Below are 16872 nucleotides of genomic sequence, written 5' to 3' on the forward strand. Positions count from 1 at the left end.
TTATAACTGTGACTCCATTTTTCCCTTATCTTAAATAGGACTTTTTAGTTGCCCAAACCTAACCAACAACCAAATATGCTTTACAACTTAAGGTTATCTTCCAACCTACTTTTATACTTTTTTGTTGTTTGGTGGTCTAGAATATAAAAACCATCCTAATCTTGTTCACCTGTGTATAGAAGTCTGCAGAAGGCGAAGATCTGGATCTCTCATGGATGCAGATGGCCTTCTCTTCTGCACCTGCATCTAAGATATTCTCCGCTGAGTGATACCGCCCTTGCGTCTTGCCTTCCGATGACTTCTTCTGCTTGTTCCATGTGGCCTGATACTCAGCAAATGTTCCGAGCCTCTGCTGCTCTAGTAAGACTTCGTTATGTCCAGGGTTGAGGTGGTTGGGGTCTGTGGATGGAGGAGGCTCAACAGACCCTATAGAAGGTGCTCTCTCTTGGGGTTTGCCCGACTCATCCAGGTCTGTGTTCGAGTTTGCACTCTGACTTGACTTCAGTACAGGCCTGGAAAAGGCTGGTTTCGCCTCAAAGAACTTCCTCCGCTCACCAAATGTGCCTGCTTGGGATTCTCCTTCCACTCCCACTTTGTCTATTTTGTCAGGCTCTGAAAACGAGTGCGTCCTCTTTGCCAGTTGACATCGCTTACGTCCTCTAGTGCGCCCATTTGAGGTTTTAAGCACAGAGGCCTCTGGTCCCTGGGGTTCTAGGTCTCGTCTCTGGAAGGAAGTGGCCTGGAGGACCCTGGCCTGCGCCTCTTTCAGGTGGTCCTTGTAAGTATTTGAATAGGAAGCAGCAGAAGATGCAGAAGCTTCCATAGATCTCCATTCCTCTGCATCCTCATCCTCTGCATCACAAGTCAGAGTTGCAGCACTGCGGCTCTTTTGCAGCTGGGCTCGCTTCTGCTGGATCTCTTTCCGAAGGGTGGTGGCATAACGGTCACTGCGGCGATTTGCTTTTCCACTGCTAGCAGCCATGGTGTCACTGGTGTCCTGGGTGGACAAGACAGTTGTGGTTGTTGCTGCCAGAGTCTTGTTTTCCAGAGTCAGGGAGTGGAGGAGTGGAGTTTTCAGGGCAGTTATTCGTTGGTCTTCTTGAGGGACCCATGGGTCTTGATGTCTTGGAAGATTAGCCTTGTGATCTTTGACTTGATGTACTGGAAACTGTATTTTCATGTCATTAGTGTGACCTTCACCTCTCTTTGCAGTATCCTCTGGACTACGTCTTTGAACAGAAATTTCAGAGGTCTGGTGGTTGTAGTGAAGTCCATTCCCAAAGTGGGAATGGGTATGGCATTCCTTATTTTCAATATAAGGTATTTGGGACTGAGGCAGTGAGTACTTTGCCTTAGTGTTAGTCTTCAGAGAACTTGGGTACCCTGTTTCATTGCTGTTCACCCAGTGGTGTTTCTCTGTTTCTGTCATCCGGCTTTCAGTTTTGCCCTGCCTAGCCTTGTACTGCGCAGTCTTACTTGCAAGACCGTAGTATCTCTTATGCCCTCCACTCTCCAGGTTTGGGTTTGTAGCAGTGCTTACCATGGATGCTGCAGAGTGCGGCATCTGCCTGCGGCTGAAAGCATTTGTGGGCAGATCCTGGAGGCTGCGGTAGTAGCTTCCTACACTTTGAGTCTTGGTGGGAGGAGCCTTTCCAGTCTGCAGGAAGTAGAAGGGACTTTCATCACTGAACTGCCTCTGGTGGGCAGGTGGTTGGGTGTAATGAAACTGTCTGACATCACTGCTGGACAAAGAGAAGTGTTTGTTGGGGTTGAGCTGGTTGTGGTTGTAATCAGCCGGCATGTTTGGATGGAGGAAGTCTTTGGCAGGTATTGGGTTGAAGCTACGTCTGGTTTCTGAGGATTTCTCCTGATGGGATCTGATGCCATTGTGGTGGTTACTTTCTGGCAGTTTTTCAAATGATGTGCCGTGGCTTTTTGCTGGACCTTCAGAGTATGGAAACACCTTTGTAGCTGCAAAACTGTCACTACGCAGGGGAGGAGGTGGCGGAGGAGGAGACTGAGACTTTTTCCTGTCTGGTACCTGCCACACTGGTCCTACGTTGGGTCTCCCTGCAATGGAAACACGAGATGCTGGCTGCTCCTTCCAGCCTCCGTTCCCCAGTGTTGGCTGCAGATATCTGGGCCGCTCATTCTGCTGAGGTCCTTCATTGTGAACACCCTTGAAGAAAATGCTTTCAGTGCTTGTTCCCTTTCTACCAGATGCATTAAGGTCATGAACAGGGGGGCTGGAGCCACTTGAGAAGCAGCTAAACCCAGAGTCCCTCTTGCCTGGTCCCAGTCCACAGATTGGCTCAGCACTGCTGGTGTATTTATTTGGGGAAAGACGACCTGCTGGGTAGGGATGTGAGGGACGCTCAAGTTTCTCCATGTTTTTCACTGAACTGATCTGACTGGTTTGCTGATGCTGAATGTTCTGATCTCCTTGAGTGGACGACTCTTTGGGCCTGGAGGGGATGATAAGAAAAAAATATTGTGATCTGTCTACTAAAGACAAGGTAAACCACCAAAAAAGCTCACCTTGCTTCATGCTTTGGCTGCCAGACTGGGGCTTGGGTAGCCTCTCTCTCAGGAGGCTCCTCCTCTGTCAGCTTCGAGGCATACCAGGAATGAGGACGTGAGCCTGGGTCATTCTTCCTGCAAAGCAGAAGCACAGCAAACAATTTCTCAATACTCTTTCTCAAATTCTTTCATAGAAGACAAGAGTTCACTGAGTTCTACAGGTTAACATTTCTTCATGGGCTTTGCAGGCCACCATCATCCAAATCCTTCCCCCTGATACCACTGTGTATTCAATCGTTTCAGGACAATAGAGTATTTTAAACAGTGTAAATAGTCTTATTACTCCAATCCACAGAAATGCAAGGAAAAACAAACAAAACAACCCGTGATCATTAGATAAAATTTATGGCACCATTACACAAATATTTACAAAGAACTGGTAAGAATTATATAGCTACACTGTCCAAAAACACTAAAATTAATAACTGTAGTTGTAGCAGACTTGTGACCTGGCAGCGTTTGCTCTGCACCCACGTTTTAATCATTTTTTTGAATGAGTTCCTCTTTCAGTGACACTTTTTGACAGCTAAAATCGTCAGCAGAATCTAATCTCACAGCACCATATATGATTTAGCGGTCGGATGCCTGATAGCGAGTAGTGGGATGTTATTCAATGATGGCTGGCAACCAGTTTTGTTGGTTGTAGTTGCACTCTCTGGAAGTACTAGCATTTTACATCTTAACAGGCGATAGCAAAACCAGGGGAAAATATATATTTCTAGAGAAAATATACTTACATATTGTTTAATATTTGCTATAACTTAACACTGAAGTGACCAAGCTATTGTGTTGACTATAATGACTGAGTGGGGTCTTAATATTTTAATAGCTCTGTTGTCTTTCTCATATCTCTATGAGAGATATTCAAAAATGTAATGTTATTAACTATACTTTTAAATGAAAACTGGCAGCTTGCACATCTGGAAAGCCACCAGCAGTGCTAAAAGGTATCTACAAGTTTTAGAGCAACATATGCCTGACGTCTTTTTCAGGGAAGGCCTTGCATATCAAGGACAAAAGTCCAGAAGTAGGTCTCCTCAATTCCCAGATGTTTGTAGACTTGTTAAAAAAAGAGAGGATGCTACACAGTGGTAAACATGACCCCGTCCTATGTTTGTTGAAACGTCTCGCTGCCATCAGATTCAGTACGAGCTAATATTTTTCTTAAAATACATTTTCTACAATAAAATAAAAAAACCTGCTATGTTTCATTTCTATTGTCCATACTAATTAATAGGAAAAGCTATGAAAAGTAGAAGCAGATTGACAAACACATGATAGGAAACATTTTCATAGTTAACAATATCACAACAACACCTAGAATGACAGGGCACTCAGTGACTTGAAGTTTAATGAATATTTGAATAATTAAAAATCATGATCATTCCTAATATTCAGATATGCCGTTTGTTTAAACTGCAAAGAGCAACTTTTGCAGATGAAATTTTTTTTTATTTTTTAGTAACACATTTGTGATCTCGAATAACAACTAATTATTTGTTGGGGGGGGGGGGGGGGGGGGGTGCTCACTGTGTGCCTCAGGCCTGCAAACCCTATTTTAAACATCATCAGTACCTTGATAGGTAAGACTCCACAAAGGTAAATCGACAGCTTCACAGTGTAATTTTGCTCACATCAAACATGCACGTACCCCTTGAAGCGGTTCTTCCTGGAGAGCATGTTGAAAAAGGATCATAGACATTAATTTTTCCACAACATATCAAACCACAAGAAAACCATGCAAGCAAGTCATGTTAATGCGCTGTACGTGTAAAATCTGGTAATTCCCACATCACAGAACTGATGACAGACACAAATGTGCAAGTAAACTAAAGATACTTGGACAGCTAGCACCATACACATTAAACTACTACAAAAGAACACAAAGCACAATGATCTGACGCCATGTAGGTCCACCAAGAAACTACCAGTAAACACAGCCAGACACAAGCTAACTGGATGGTACCTCATAGAGCTTCGCAAAATCTTGGTGAGAAAGCTCCTCGCCACATGCACCTCAGTTTCTGATGGCATTGTACTTGGTGACACAACATCTACCATTTTAACCCTGATGGGCAGTGGGCGAAGAAGAGAAGCAGGAAGAAGAAAAGGTGGAGGAAAAGTCAAGCGTTAGAATAAAAGATGTCAATCAAATGTAGTTTTTTACTTATTAATTTCCAGATGCTCTGGTTTTTCCCCACAGGGACACGTACACCTCCTTTCCTTTTTCAGTCTACATGTGACCTTGATTTACAAAATAAGCCTCACTTTCCCCCCCAGAATGATCTGATATTAGCAGTTGAGCTCATGAAGTCATCTGGAAAGTGTTTACTGAGGTGACAGAGTGAGGCTGCTGAGGACGGTTTTCCCATAAACCTCTAAATGGTTCTGGATAGTTATGCTTAAATCTATTTCCTGTTTTATTTGGTAATCATTGGTTCTCATGGATTCCTTTTATTTCTTCACTGTGACTACCCTGCTCTCATCAGTTTCTAGCCGGCTAATAACTAAGCTCAGCATATAAGGATAATATTAGTTATACAGCAGCTTTTAACCAGAATGTCAGTGACTCTGATCCGGCACACGATTCTTCATAATTCACAGGTTATGTGCAACTTCCACCAACATCTGAACAATACTCTAGGACAGCGGTCCCCAACCCCTGGCCACAGACCAGTACCGGTCCGTGAGTCGTTTGGTACCGGGCTGCGAGAGTTGAGGCTCGGGTGTGAAATTTATGTTTTTCAGGGATTTTATTGTTAACTCTGTTTCCCTGGGTGTTTTCCCGTGTTGTAGTTGTGTGTCTTATTTTGAAAGAAATATTTACGCGTTACCATAGCGACCAGAGAGAGCATTAAGGGGCAGAGAGGAGGATGTTACTCTCAATGTTGTTGGCAGATTTCAGGAGGACGCTGCTAATAAAGTTACACAATTACACAGTGAATTCATGTTTATTATTATTATATTTACAAAATACCATAGTTTTTGTCTTGGTCGTATCATTTTATTTTGTTGTATTTATCCACGACACCTTAAAGGCCAGTCCGTGAAAATATTGTCTGACATTAAACCGGTCCGTGGCGCAGTAGAGGTTGGGGACCGCTGCTCTAGGACACAGGTGTCAAATACGATGCCTGGAGGCCAGAATTGGCCTGGCAGAGACTCCAATCTTCTACAACTTTGGAAAATGTGAAGGACAGCATAAACGGTATTTTCATAACTTTTACAGAGTGAAACCTGACTCGCAGTCATTCATGCTACACCTGGTGAAAAAAGTTTTTTCTGCTATCTGCTTTAGATATTTGTTTTGTTTTTTTAAATTGGTTCATACCAATTTACACAAAATACACAAAAGGATTAAGAAAATTTGGGGGTTTTTGGGCACTTTTATATTTTACTTGTCTAGCTCGCAGTTGGCCCCTGCTGGTCCTTAAAAATAATGCAAGTTTAAAGCTACAGTTGTCGTTTAATTGCAGTCTTTGTGAGAAACAAGTTGGACCGTGATGTGTGACATTTAACTGAGCCGTCTTGTCATTGTTTTCAAGTGTAAGCTGTTAACTTGTGAGGAACATTTAATCCAGAATGATGTCTAAAGGTCAAGCGAGCAGGTTTACTGGCTCCTGGACTTGATCCGTCTCTTACTGTGAAGGACTTTCAAATTAAAAGACGGATCTGTCAGAGACATATGGTCCCGATGGAGCTTAGCAGCTTAGAAAAATTAGATCTGAGTTGGACACCCCCAAACCTCTCTTTGATACCACTCCTTGATATCAAACTAGCTTTCTTTTTCATCTTAGCTGGTGCTTTAAAACACACACTGCTGTTTATTAGTCCAGGAACGAAATATCTGGACCAGATGAGACTTTTACCTGCCCTGAGCCAAACATTAATCCTGCCAGGCCGCGATGGCGACGCCACATTCTTTCAGCAAAGGAATGCAGGGAGGTATTTTCCCTCGCTTCAAGCGGGACAGCGATACTGGCCGCCTTCCATGATTCGCTGTGATGGAACAAATTTTCAAGCATTATCTAAATATTTATACTTATTATTTTCTCAGAAGTTTAGTAAGTCAAACTTTTTCAGATAATAATGAGATTTTTTTTTCAAATTGTATGTTTTTTTTAAATTGTATGTATTTATAAGCATCCAAAGGTTTGATTGATTCAATAAATGTTTTGGTTTTTGGTCTTTGGTGCCCTTTGCTGTGTTGTTTTGTGATCTGGAGGTTCAAAACTCTTTCCTACTACAAATCTGGTAAACTTTATTTATTGTACAGTTTGGTAAAAATGGAGCGTTTGGAGTTTATAAGCAGCTTTCTTAATTTGGGATCTGAGGAGTGCACTATGAAGCCAAATTAATGGGATAGCGAGGTATTTTGTTGCCTGGCTATATTAACATTATAACTTGTTTTAAGTCTTGCTCTCTGTCTTAACTTCACTGGTATCTAATCAACATTCGACACTTTCCCTGTTTGCTTCACATCATTTCCTGAAGATCAGCATCAAACATTTTGGGTCTGGCAACACTAAGTGCGATATTCTCTGCACAAGGTTTCATACTTTCAACCTGAGCTGAGCCTGTAGTGCAGTAAAGTAGAGCCATGGAGCACCGTGATGGGAATGCAGAAAGTCTGCTTTTACACTGTAACAGAACATACATTAGAAAACAGAGGATCAAAACAAATACAGCTGAGATATGAGTGACTAGTGTTGGGCCTGGGTGAATTTATTTTAACATTAGCCTCCCATATTTCTTTACGTTTTTCCACATCTGCACAATCATTTGCTGTTTCTACAGAGTCGATATCTGTATTTAATCACCAACACTGCCTCCCCTCCATGCGACACAAAAAGTGAGAGCTCCAAACAAGCTGCTGCACAAAGAAAATGCAAATGTCCCCTCTTTCTAAAGCGCTGAGGGTCTATTGTCAGGGGGGCGCAGCTGTGCTGTCACAGATATTGCTTCCAGGAAATACGAGCCGCACCGCGTTCATTCAGGAAGAACTGAACCTGAAACTGAAACGTGGCTGACCCACATGGCTGTGAGAGCGATACAGTCAGCTTCCAGTTGGGCCTATTGCTGAAGCAGAACAGAAGCAGCAGGCTCCCAGTCACTTGCAGTGGATGGCTGATATTAAGCATTTTTGTAAAAGGGTGTAGCTCAGGAGGAACAGCAGGTGTTCTACTGCTCGGGAGGTTGGTGGGACGATCCCTGGCTGCTCCAGTCTGCATGCTAAAGTGTTCTTGGGCAAGATACTGGACTTGAAGTTGCTTCCCATGCATTCATGTTCATCAGAGGGCAAATGCTAAAAAAAAATGCTTGCCTTAAATGAGGCATGTTGTGTAAAGTAAAGCTGTAAAGCTCCAAGAGGACAATTAGAATGGAAAAGTAAATACAGTAAGAACCAGCCCGATTACCAAACGATTAATAATAAAATGATTTGGCTCTCCGACCCAGCTACAGTCCAGATGTACCCTGGGATGCAAGCAAGCATTATCGCTTGAACCGCGTGAAAAGTAACAAATGATCTTTAGAAGCTACTCGTCTTGATTTCTTAGTGAATATTTGACTACTGTAAATAAAATCTGGATCTGAAAAAAACAGCGAGAGCTTTGTTGGACCGTGTGAAACAGATGGAGGTTACAGTCAAAGGAAGAACTGATAATATTCCCACCTGATTGGTTACTGAGTTAAAGCCAATCCGTGCCAATCATGGAGCAGAATCTTCTAATGTAAATCTTTGGTAAAAAAATAAATAAATAAGAAAATGCAGAGTTTGCGTAGTGTTTGAGTATTGAGGCTACACTATCTGCAAAAGTTAGCAGAAACAGAACAGCTGATGCTTTAAGATAAGATTTTTACAGGGTGCAATAAAGGTGCTACAACAGTTACACAAACAAAGAGTTCAGTCCCTTAGTAACCAGCTGTGACGCTCTGATACTGTCACTTCTATTGCAAATAATAGAGTCCCGACGATAACCACGAGTCCACATTATGACCACATGTTAATCATTAGAGACCGTGCCGTGCATATGTCTCGAACCAGCCTTCATTTCTTTATATTTGCTAGGAAAAGCAAGATCCATGAATGCTAGTGTTCCACTGTGTGTTTTTCTATCCGAGCATTGACGCGTGTCTGTGATCATTGTCGTGTTGATTCATAGGTCAGAGTTAAGTGGCTTTACAAACAAAAAATATTCCTATGAAAATGGTCAGGTGTGAGGACTGGACTGAAAATGAGTGAAAAAGCAGCCAATGTCCCAAGAAACACTCCTCAAGGGAACTTTAAAAAAAAGAAGAAAGTCTGGCTCCTTGGAAGCAAAATATAAAGAAAAGATGAGTGGCTCAAGACTTTTGCACAGCACTGTGTAATAGATCGTTAGGAATGAAGTGGGATAGTTCTGAATGAAAGCTTTCCTGTAATAACATGTTGTTAATTAATTAAAAATGACTGAAACAGATTCAGCAATTTATTTCTGATCTCTTCAATTATTAATAACGTATATCTGCTGTTAACTCTGAACTTTACCATTACCTTTATCCTAGTATGGAGCACGCTTCAGCTGATCTCAGTGCCAGTACTTGTCATCTTCTTTATATTCAGTTGGTATATCTCATAGTTTTAAGTTGCTTCAGTGTGAAAACCATTTCTGCTGCCCCTGCCAGCTGCTTTGCAACCCACTATGGTCATAATTTATACCCTTTCTCTGATTGCTCAAAATTGTCCCCACCACTAATTCAGTGCTAATTCTACTACTCTGCTTACACTTGTAACCCGTATTTGAATCCTCTCTCCAGCACCTTTCAGAGCCGAGCGGCATTTCATCGAGTTTCAGTAATAATCTCTGCATCATCACATGATGTTCAGAGGAAGCAGAGGGTTGGTTGCTTAGTTGGAGCCAGGGGAGGACACCGTGTGACGACATCAGGAAGCAAGCGCAGGTATCTCTGTCACTGTTTCCAAAAGTCTGTGTACCCTGGAGGGATTTTATTTGCGTTTTTTTTTTTTTTGCAGGCGGTCAGCTTTCAATGACCTAAAAGAGAGCTTGCATCTGAAAGAAATGCTCAAACTTACAATAAAATCCCCAAGTATCTGTCGAAAAAGGCTTAGAAGGTCAAAAACGTATAAATATCTAAAACACACCTGCTCTAGACAGCAGCAAGTCTTCAGATCTATCTGACAGAAATCAGGACTATTATTTTAACTAAACAATGATATTAATGAAGGACTAAACATTAACTTACCAGCTACATGAAACAAGTTGTTTCATGTGTACGTGTAAGCTGATAGTTTTGGTTCACAGTGCACACTTTCCCTCCATTTCTCCACACCCGCTTCTTTTTAAAAAACACTTGAGGACAAAAAAAGACGCACTTAAACATGAGTACTCCCACCAGCCTGATGGAGACGAGCACCCAGAGGAATCTGACAACCCCATGACTCAAGAGCTACTGCCTCCTCCTCCTCCTCCTCCTTCTCCTGCTGCTCCCAGTCTGAACACACACACACAAACACACTCCTCCTCAGGGGAGGAGATTTCCTTGAGGAAGTGGGGGATTTGAGAAAATGAAGGGGAGGAGGAGTTATTGTCCTGTCCAGCGTCCTTGCTGTAATCTAGTGTTTGGTCTGGGAGTTGCTGCCTCTGCAGAGAGCCACTGAGGCTGCTGGGAAAGTAAATGAAGACAGAGCAAGCACGATCATGGGAATGTGGGATTAAGCCATTCGTGTCATAAAATGTGACACTACCTGGATGATGTGCTTTGAAAACATGCCACTAAATTTTAGCTGAGAGTAAAAACTTCAGAGGGCCAAAATCCGCAGTTCCTCTAGTGGCCACTTGAGGCCGTCTTTAAAAAGGACTCAATCCCTGTAGTATCTGAAGCTAAAATGCCCAACTGGACAGGAGCCAGTGATCATTCAAAAATGTACACTTCTGGCTCAGAAAAATCAAACACGGTGGTCAAAAAGTCTAGAAATCAGTGGCTCATGTCAACCTCTCAAAAACATTCTTGGTTTTAACCTCTAAAACTAACACATTTTTCTATGAACGGTTTTTCTCACACAACCCTTGTTTTTTCCCACTGCTGACATCTCCTTCTGTGTCCTTCCCAGGAACTACTGCACAGACAGGAATGTTTGGCCCAGGTCCACGTCTGTTTTCAGAGATACCAGCAAATGTCAGACTGAGGGGGCAGAGGCTGAGTGACTGCCTCACCCTGAGATAACTCCTCCAAAGAGGGGGAGGAGACGGTGACAGCTCTGCAGCAGTTTAAAAACTGTGTGTGAAGGCATGTTACTGTTCAAATCCCCCACCTTATCACGTTCACTTAAATATGCGGCTGCTCTAAAAATGAGACAAATAAGCTTCTTTACTGTGTTGTAAACATTCACACAAGTCAACAGTTTTGATACGCCAACTTTAAAACACCACAGGAACCACACAAAGGTCTGAGGCTGCTTCGCTATAGCCATACAGTGAGTACATGCTTTTATTCCAAGAGCCAATCTTTCCTCCAATTCTTGCTGTTTTAGGCCAACAAGGCAAAACAGTAAAGATGGGTTTCAGGTTTTTATGGGAGCTTTTGATGAATGCACCATTAATTTAATTTGCTAGGTTGACCAATACTGATGTATGTGTCCAGTTAGTTTAACTTTAAACAATTTCACAGCTAATTCAGACCCAGACGATCTACTATTGTCCAACTTGTGATTTAAAAAGTCAGAAAAGCAGAGCCACGTCTGATCTTTATATTTGATTCACAACATGTGTTATACTGCATTGCATGTAAAACTGGCAAAAGCACATGTGAGCCTTCAATTATAGCAGTGTTTGAACCCACAAATACCAGACATGCATGGATGTTGTTTGGAGGTAAATCCGAGGTGCACATTAGGAAGATCAGCCAGGCTGTTTTGGCAAATCCTAAAACCACAGTTGGAGATAACAGGTATCATGAAGGTGGTTATCAACTTTTTCTGTTAAGCCACACTTTCTACGTCAGGCTCTGTGCACGCTCACATAACAACGGGGATTTCACGTGTCATGTGACTCTTCTTCTGCATAAATGATCCCTATGAGCACCACCTACTCCAATCAGAGACATTATTATGTAAAATGGTGATAAAACTCTATAAAGAACGTAAAAATACAACACTGTTGCAAAGGTAAGATTAATGCTCCAGAAAATCATGAGTCTTGGGATTTAGTGCACAGAGTGGTAAAATAAACATTTAAATTCCACTTAATTATTTTATGGGCGAGTGTGCTCTCAGTACTGTTGTTAATTAATTAGTTATAATAAAATTCACCTTGCTCAGAGATTTTCTGAAAGGGGAAACTTAGAGATTAAAATCTTTTTTGTAGTAGGATGGAAACACGTTTACTTTTACTGTAAAGATGGACGTCTCAACTATGGGGACTCTAGCGGCCACTTGAGTCTTGAATCAAGCCCCAAGTGGCCACTAGAGGAACTGCAGTTTCTTCTATTTTCGAAACGTCAGTTTCTGCTTTTTAGCACTGTTTCATAATAATCTTGTCCTCAGGGAATAAAAAGACAGAAGATTTTTTTCACATGTTTTTCCCTGATGCATCATACCCAGAAGTGTCAGTATTTGCACAGGGAACCTTCTGCATAGCTTCTTTAAAAAGCTCAACTTTGTAACTGAGACAGCTCAGTACCCAATTTATTTTTGTTTTCCCAACAAGACGAGCAAACTTTTCTATTTGTAATTAATTAGCTGACCCACAGCAGGATACTGACATATGCAAGAAATGTTTGATTATTTATCACTCATATGACATCACCACTCCCTGTGTCACTCCATTCCTCCCTCACCCTTTCACATGCTGCTGATTCACCATCTTGCTGACACTGGAACCCAAACAAGCGGCCGTCTGCGGGGCTGATCTCGCCCCCGTTGAGCTGTGAACGCTGCCTACACAAAAGAAAGTGCCAGCGTCATCACAGCTGGGCTTATCGATGTGTCACTGCCCGCCATGGGAAACAAAGAAATAGCTTTTTAAAAAAAAGAACAACAAAGAGGAGAGAAGAGGAATCGAATGCAGTGCCGAGAAACGTGCAAAAACTTTGTTCAAATACGTGATCACCAAACATCTGGAACATCTTCAATTTTGACTAATTCAGAGTCACAGTCTCAAGTATCTTTACAAAAACCCCAGCAACCTAATTTTAGTCTTAACCTGATCAAATTTAGGCATTAGTAAGTATGAAATCACCTCCTGCTGATCTATCAAATCTCCAGAAAACAGCAGATCAGATAAACTCTTTACTCTTTACAATGAGCTTTAACAATAAATATACAATTTAATTCTACTACTATATGTCCATGCTACAGCTTTTTTTAAATTTGTTTTCAGGCTGTTGGCAAACTGATATACTTAAAGCAGTGACAAAATGTGATTCAGTATAATAATTAGCCAGTTTTTTGATGGGTCCTGTGCAATGTTGAGGTTCTGCTGTTACTTCTGTTAGGTGATTGCCAGGCTGTGGCACATTATCTAAGTTTTGTGGGTCTAAATGAGATCTTTTTGTTATGCCGTAAAGTCAAAATGTGGCTACAAATGTAGCAGTTTTGTGGGTGGTTGCTAAGCAACATCATAGAAACTACATAGATGAGAACCTTCAGGGGTTTTAAGATGTACATGTCTGATTGGTCAACCCTTTTTTTGGTGTAGAAGAATGGAGCTTTGTGGATGGAGCTGAACGTCTTAATGGAACTACTGCCAGACTCTACTGCGCCTTCATGACAGAGGTGTGATACTGAGAAGCATCACACACTTTTCTAACACCGTGGTTCTACCTTCCTTTGTAAAATCAGCCTCTCTGCTCCTAGCAGACCTGAACTTAACACTTTCATGTGAACACAATCATTGAGCTGATAATAATCTTCATGTGACCGCTGAGCCTGATTATCAATGTTAGGATAAGGGAAACCAGATAAAGGCAAGATAGTCTGAATATGTTGAACAGGATCCAGTTATCAGTTATCCTAAGGGACACAGAATGCTGCTATCAGGCTTTTAAACACGTAGCACAACCACACCACACCAGTCCTTGCAGCCTTCGCTTCCTATCTGTTAGTTTGAGCTTGAGCCCGGCTGCTGCTTGAGACCTTCTGGCTTGACTTTGGACCAATCCCAAAGGCTCTTCCATCCATCCATCCATTCGCTTCCGCTTATCCTTTTCAGGGTCGCGGGGGGCGCTAGAGCCTATCCCAGCTGTCATAGGGCGAAAGGCGGGGTACACCCTGGACAGGTCGCCAGTCTGTCGCAGGGCTAACACACAGGGACAGACAACCATTCGCACTCACATTCACTCGCACATTCACACCTAGTGGCAATTTGGATTATCCAATCAACCTATCCCCACAAGTTGCATGTCTTTGGACGGTGGGAGGAAGCCGGAGTACCCGGAGAGAACCCACGCAAACACGGGGAGAACATGCAAACTCCACACAGAAAGACCCCGGCCTGATGGTGGAATTTAACTCAGGACCTTCTTGCTGTGAGGCACCAGTGCTAACCACCGTGCCACCGTGCTGCCCAAAGGCTCTTCTAGTCACTAAAGGTGATTGAGCCTTTGTTGTCTGGGCCCTACAACTGTTGGGAAATCTCTTCATTCACAGGCTAAGAATTTGCTAGTGTTCCTCGTACACAATTAAAGACTGGAGAAGACAGTGCCTTTCAGTGTGTGGAACCCGGGCTAGCACTACCATTAGCTACTACTATTTAGCTGACTTTCTGCACTCCTGTTTTGTTTAAACAGGGTTTCTATTGGGCATTTAAAACTAATAATCATAATAATAATAATAATGCCAGGTCTCTCTTGGAAATGAGATTTTTAATCTCAATGAGATTTTTTACCTGGATAAATAATAATAATAATAATAATTATTCTTATTCTTATTATTCTTATTATTATTCTTCTTCTTATTATTATTAGTAGTAGTAGAAGTAGTAGTAGTAGTAGTATCATTATCATCATAATTTATTTATTTATTTACTTTTAACGATCTGTTTATTTTATTGTGTCTTACTGTCTCTGTACATTAGCTACTATGGCACTCTCATTTGTTTTACTCTTTTTTTGTGTGTACTGCACTTTGTGGCTGTCTGTGAAACACACTTAATAAATAATCTTTACTTAACATAGTAATTATTATTATTTTGGTTGATTTTATATACTTGCTACTATACTTGTGTCTGAATCTGAAATTGCTCTTAATTCCATTTTACTATTTTAAGTTTTCATGTTTGTTGCCTTTATTATTGCTCAGCACTTTGTTGCTCAGCACTTTGTTGCTTTGTTTTAAAGTCTGATGTGAATACAGATGAAAAAGCGAAGCAAAAGAGTCCAGGAGGCTGAAATGACAACAGCAAACTGCAGACAACAAAGTCCACAAAGATGTTTGTATTATGTTTGTATCCAGGACACTGCTGTGATCCTGTGCTCACTAACACTACTTCAGTCCCAAGAAACACAAAGCAATAATTCTGATTAATATAACTTTATACAACTTAATATATAACATTAAAAGGATATTTATTAAAAAATGAATCATTAAGGAACATGTGCTTGTTATAAACTGACCAATCAAGTAAATTTCATCTGACCAGTTTCCATTAAATGTAACATTTCACACTATATGTAATGAAATTACTAAAAGTCAGCACTTTACACTAAAACAATATTTATGCCTAAAGTGAGGAAAATGTTCTGAAACCTGAAGCTTTCCCCAGGAAATTAACATATAGATTCAGAGGGAATTGAAGTTGTTTTCAGAAGCTTTCATTCAACTCCAGCTGTTAAGCAGCAAACCAGTCTCCTAAAAATTATGTTTATGTACTATTTATTTCCAACAGCATCTAAGAAACAATCCCTGAAGACGCGCTTGATTTCATTCTCTTTTTATGGGTGTCTTTTTTTAGCACTTTGTATCATTGCAGCTTTTAAAATCTAAGAACTGTGTAATAGGCGCTCAAATCTGTGAACATTTTAAGCTAACGATAAGCCTTTAAAACACCACATCAGTCTCACTTTGAATTATATAAATGTCAGGAGATGGGGTTTTTGGAAAGTCCCTGTAAAATCAAAAATGTCCTTTTCCCTCTAAAATCCTGCCAACAAACGTGAACGCAGGCTCGAAAAAAACAGCTTACTTATCTTTGTGGTAACACAGAGCAACAGGTTTAAGACTCCACACACATTACTTGCCTCTTAAATCCACACCGAGCATATCCGCTAAATCGGAGAATCAGTTACCCACACAGATATGGTTTACCTGCATTAATGCCATCCACCTTCTTTCCACCTCAGTGTGAATCCGCATGAAATGAAGGAAAACAGAAAAAATTCCCCTCAAGCTATTTGTTAGGCTTTGGTAAAATGTGCCTCAGCTTCTCAACCTTTATATATCATCTAGGCAGAGAAAAGCTGCCGTTATCTCAAAGTTATTCACCGCTTTCTGATTTAATCCCACTTGAGAGGAAACCAACTGATTGAATCAGAGGAGATGATGAAGTAAAAAAGACAGAATAAAAAAGACAGAAACAGAGAGAGAGGAAAAGAGGAAGTACCTGGGAGTGGAAATCTTCTCTTTATTCTAAAAACCACACATGTCCAGAGAGTGGAAACATGCACACACATAGGAGTCTGAGTAGCCAAAGCCCCTGAAAACAATGGGCTCTGCTGATACGGCCTATCCCACTAAGCAGTGTCAACTCACCTAGGCAACATGGACTATACCACTCCTCCTGCAAACAGGGGAGGACGCCTGCACTGAAGGAGCTCCCACGGCAATTCAGCGGTGTCTCAGAGAGCTTTAAAGGTCGTCTTGTTGTTCTGAGCCCGTCGTTTGCTCTCTAAACCCACTCAGATTAAAGGTCTTCCCAGCAGCAGCTTGTTGAAACACCACCAGTCCACCTTTCCCTCCTGTTGACTCAACCCACTCTGCAAAGCTGGGTCCACGCTGTGGCTTTGCAGGGAGTAATTGGATTCAAGCTCTAAGACTCTGTTGCCATTTGCAAGCAAGAAGACGAGCATGTTCTTCTGACAGGACAGGACATGGTGACACATGTAATCAAGAAGGTTATCTGTACGGGTGCATAGCGCTGTGAGAATGAATTTGTATTCCTGATTTCTTATAGTTTTTTTTTTTTCATATTTATACACCTACATGTTTTAAGTCATGAAACAAATGTTAATATTTGGCAAATTAGTTCATTTATTAGGAAAAAAAATCCTAAAAAATGTACCTGGGCCTGTGTAAAA

At 41.5% G+C, this 16872-nt stretch overlaps 1 protein-coding gene across 8 annotated transcripts in view; it reads right to left on the reverse strand.

The window, feature by feature from the left end:
* LOC146547363 (protein Shroom2-like) overlaps positions 1 to 16541 on the reverse strand; it is a 32451-nt gene extending 15910 nt beyond the window's left edge. Inside the window, exons 1-5 of one of the 8 annotated variants that reach the window (XM_085263897.1) lie at positions 16328 to 16541; positions 4547 to 4648; positions 4232 to 4249; positions 2539 to 2655; positions 170 to 2465 (exon numbers count right to left, since the gene is read on the reverse strand). In XM_085263897.1, coding sequence (XP_085120023.1) covers positions 170 to 2465; positions 2539 to 2655; positions 4232 to 4249; positions 4547 to 4648; positions 16328 to 16338 — 2544 coding nt within the window. In that variant the 5' untranslated portion in view covers positions 16339 to 16541. Of the gene's footprint in view, positions 1 to 169; positions 2466 to 2538; positions 2656 to 4231; positions 4250 to 4546; positions 4649 to 6449; positions 9802 to 9825; positions 10295 to 15883; positions 16139 to 16178; positions 16294 to 16327 lie in introns of those variants that run through there. The other 7 variants (XM_085263899.1, XM_085263898.1, XM_085263902.1 and 4 more) reach the window with 7 other exon arrangements.
* Between the last annotated feature and the right edge of the window lie 331 nt (positions 16542 to 16872).

This window comes from Mchenga conophoros, linkage group LG23 (assembly GCF_057382185.1).
Source record: "Mchenga conophoros isolate Kocher_MC1m ecotype Shallow Benthic linkage group LG23, M_conophoros_male_GT1.1, whole genome shotgun sequence".
Taxonomy (NCBI): Eukaryota; Metazoa; Chordata; class Actinopteri; order Cichliformes; family Cichlidae; genus Mchenga; species Mchenga conophoros.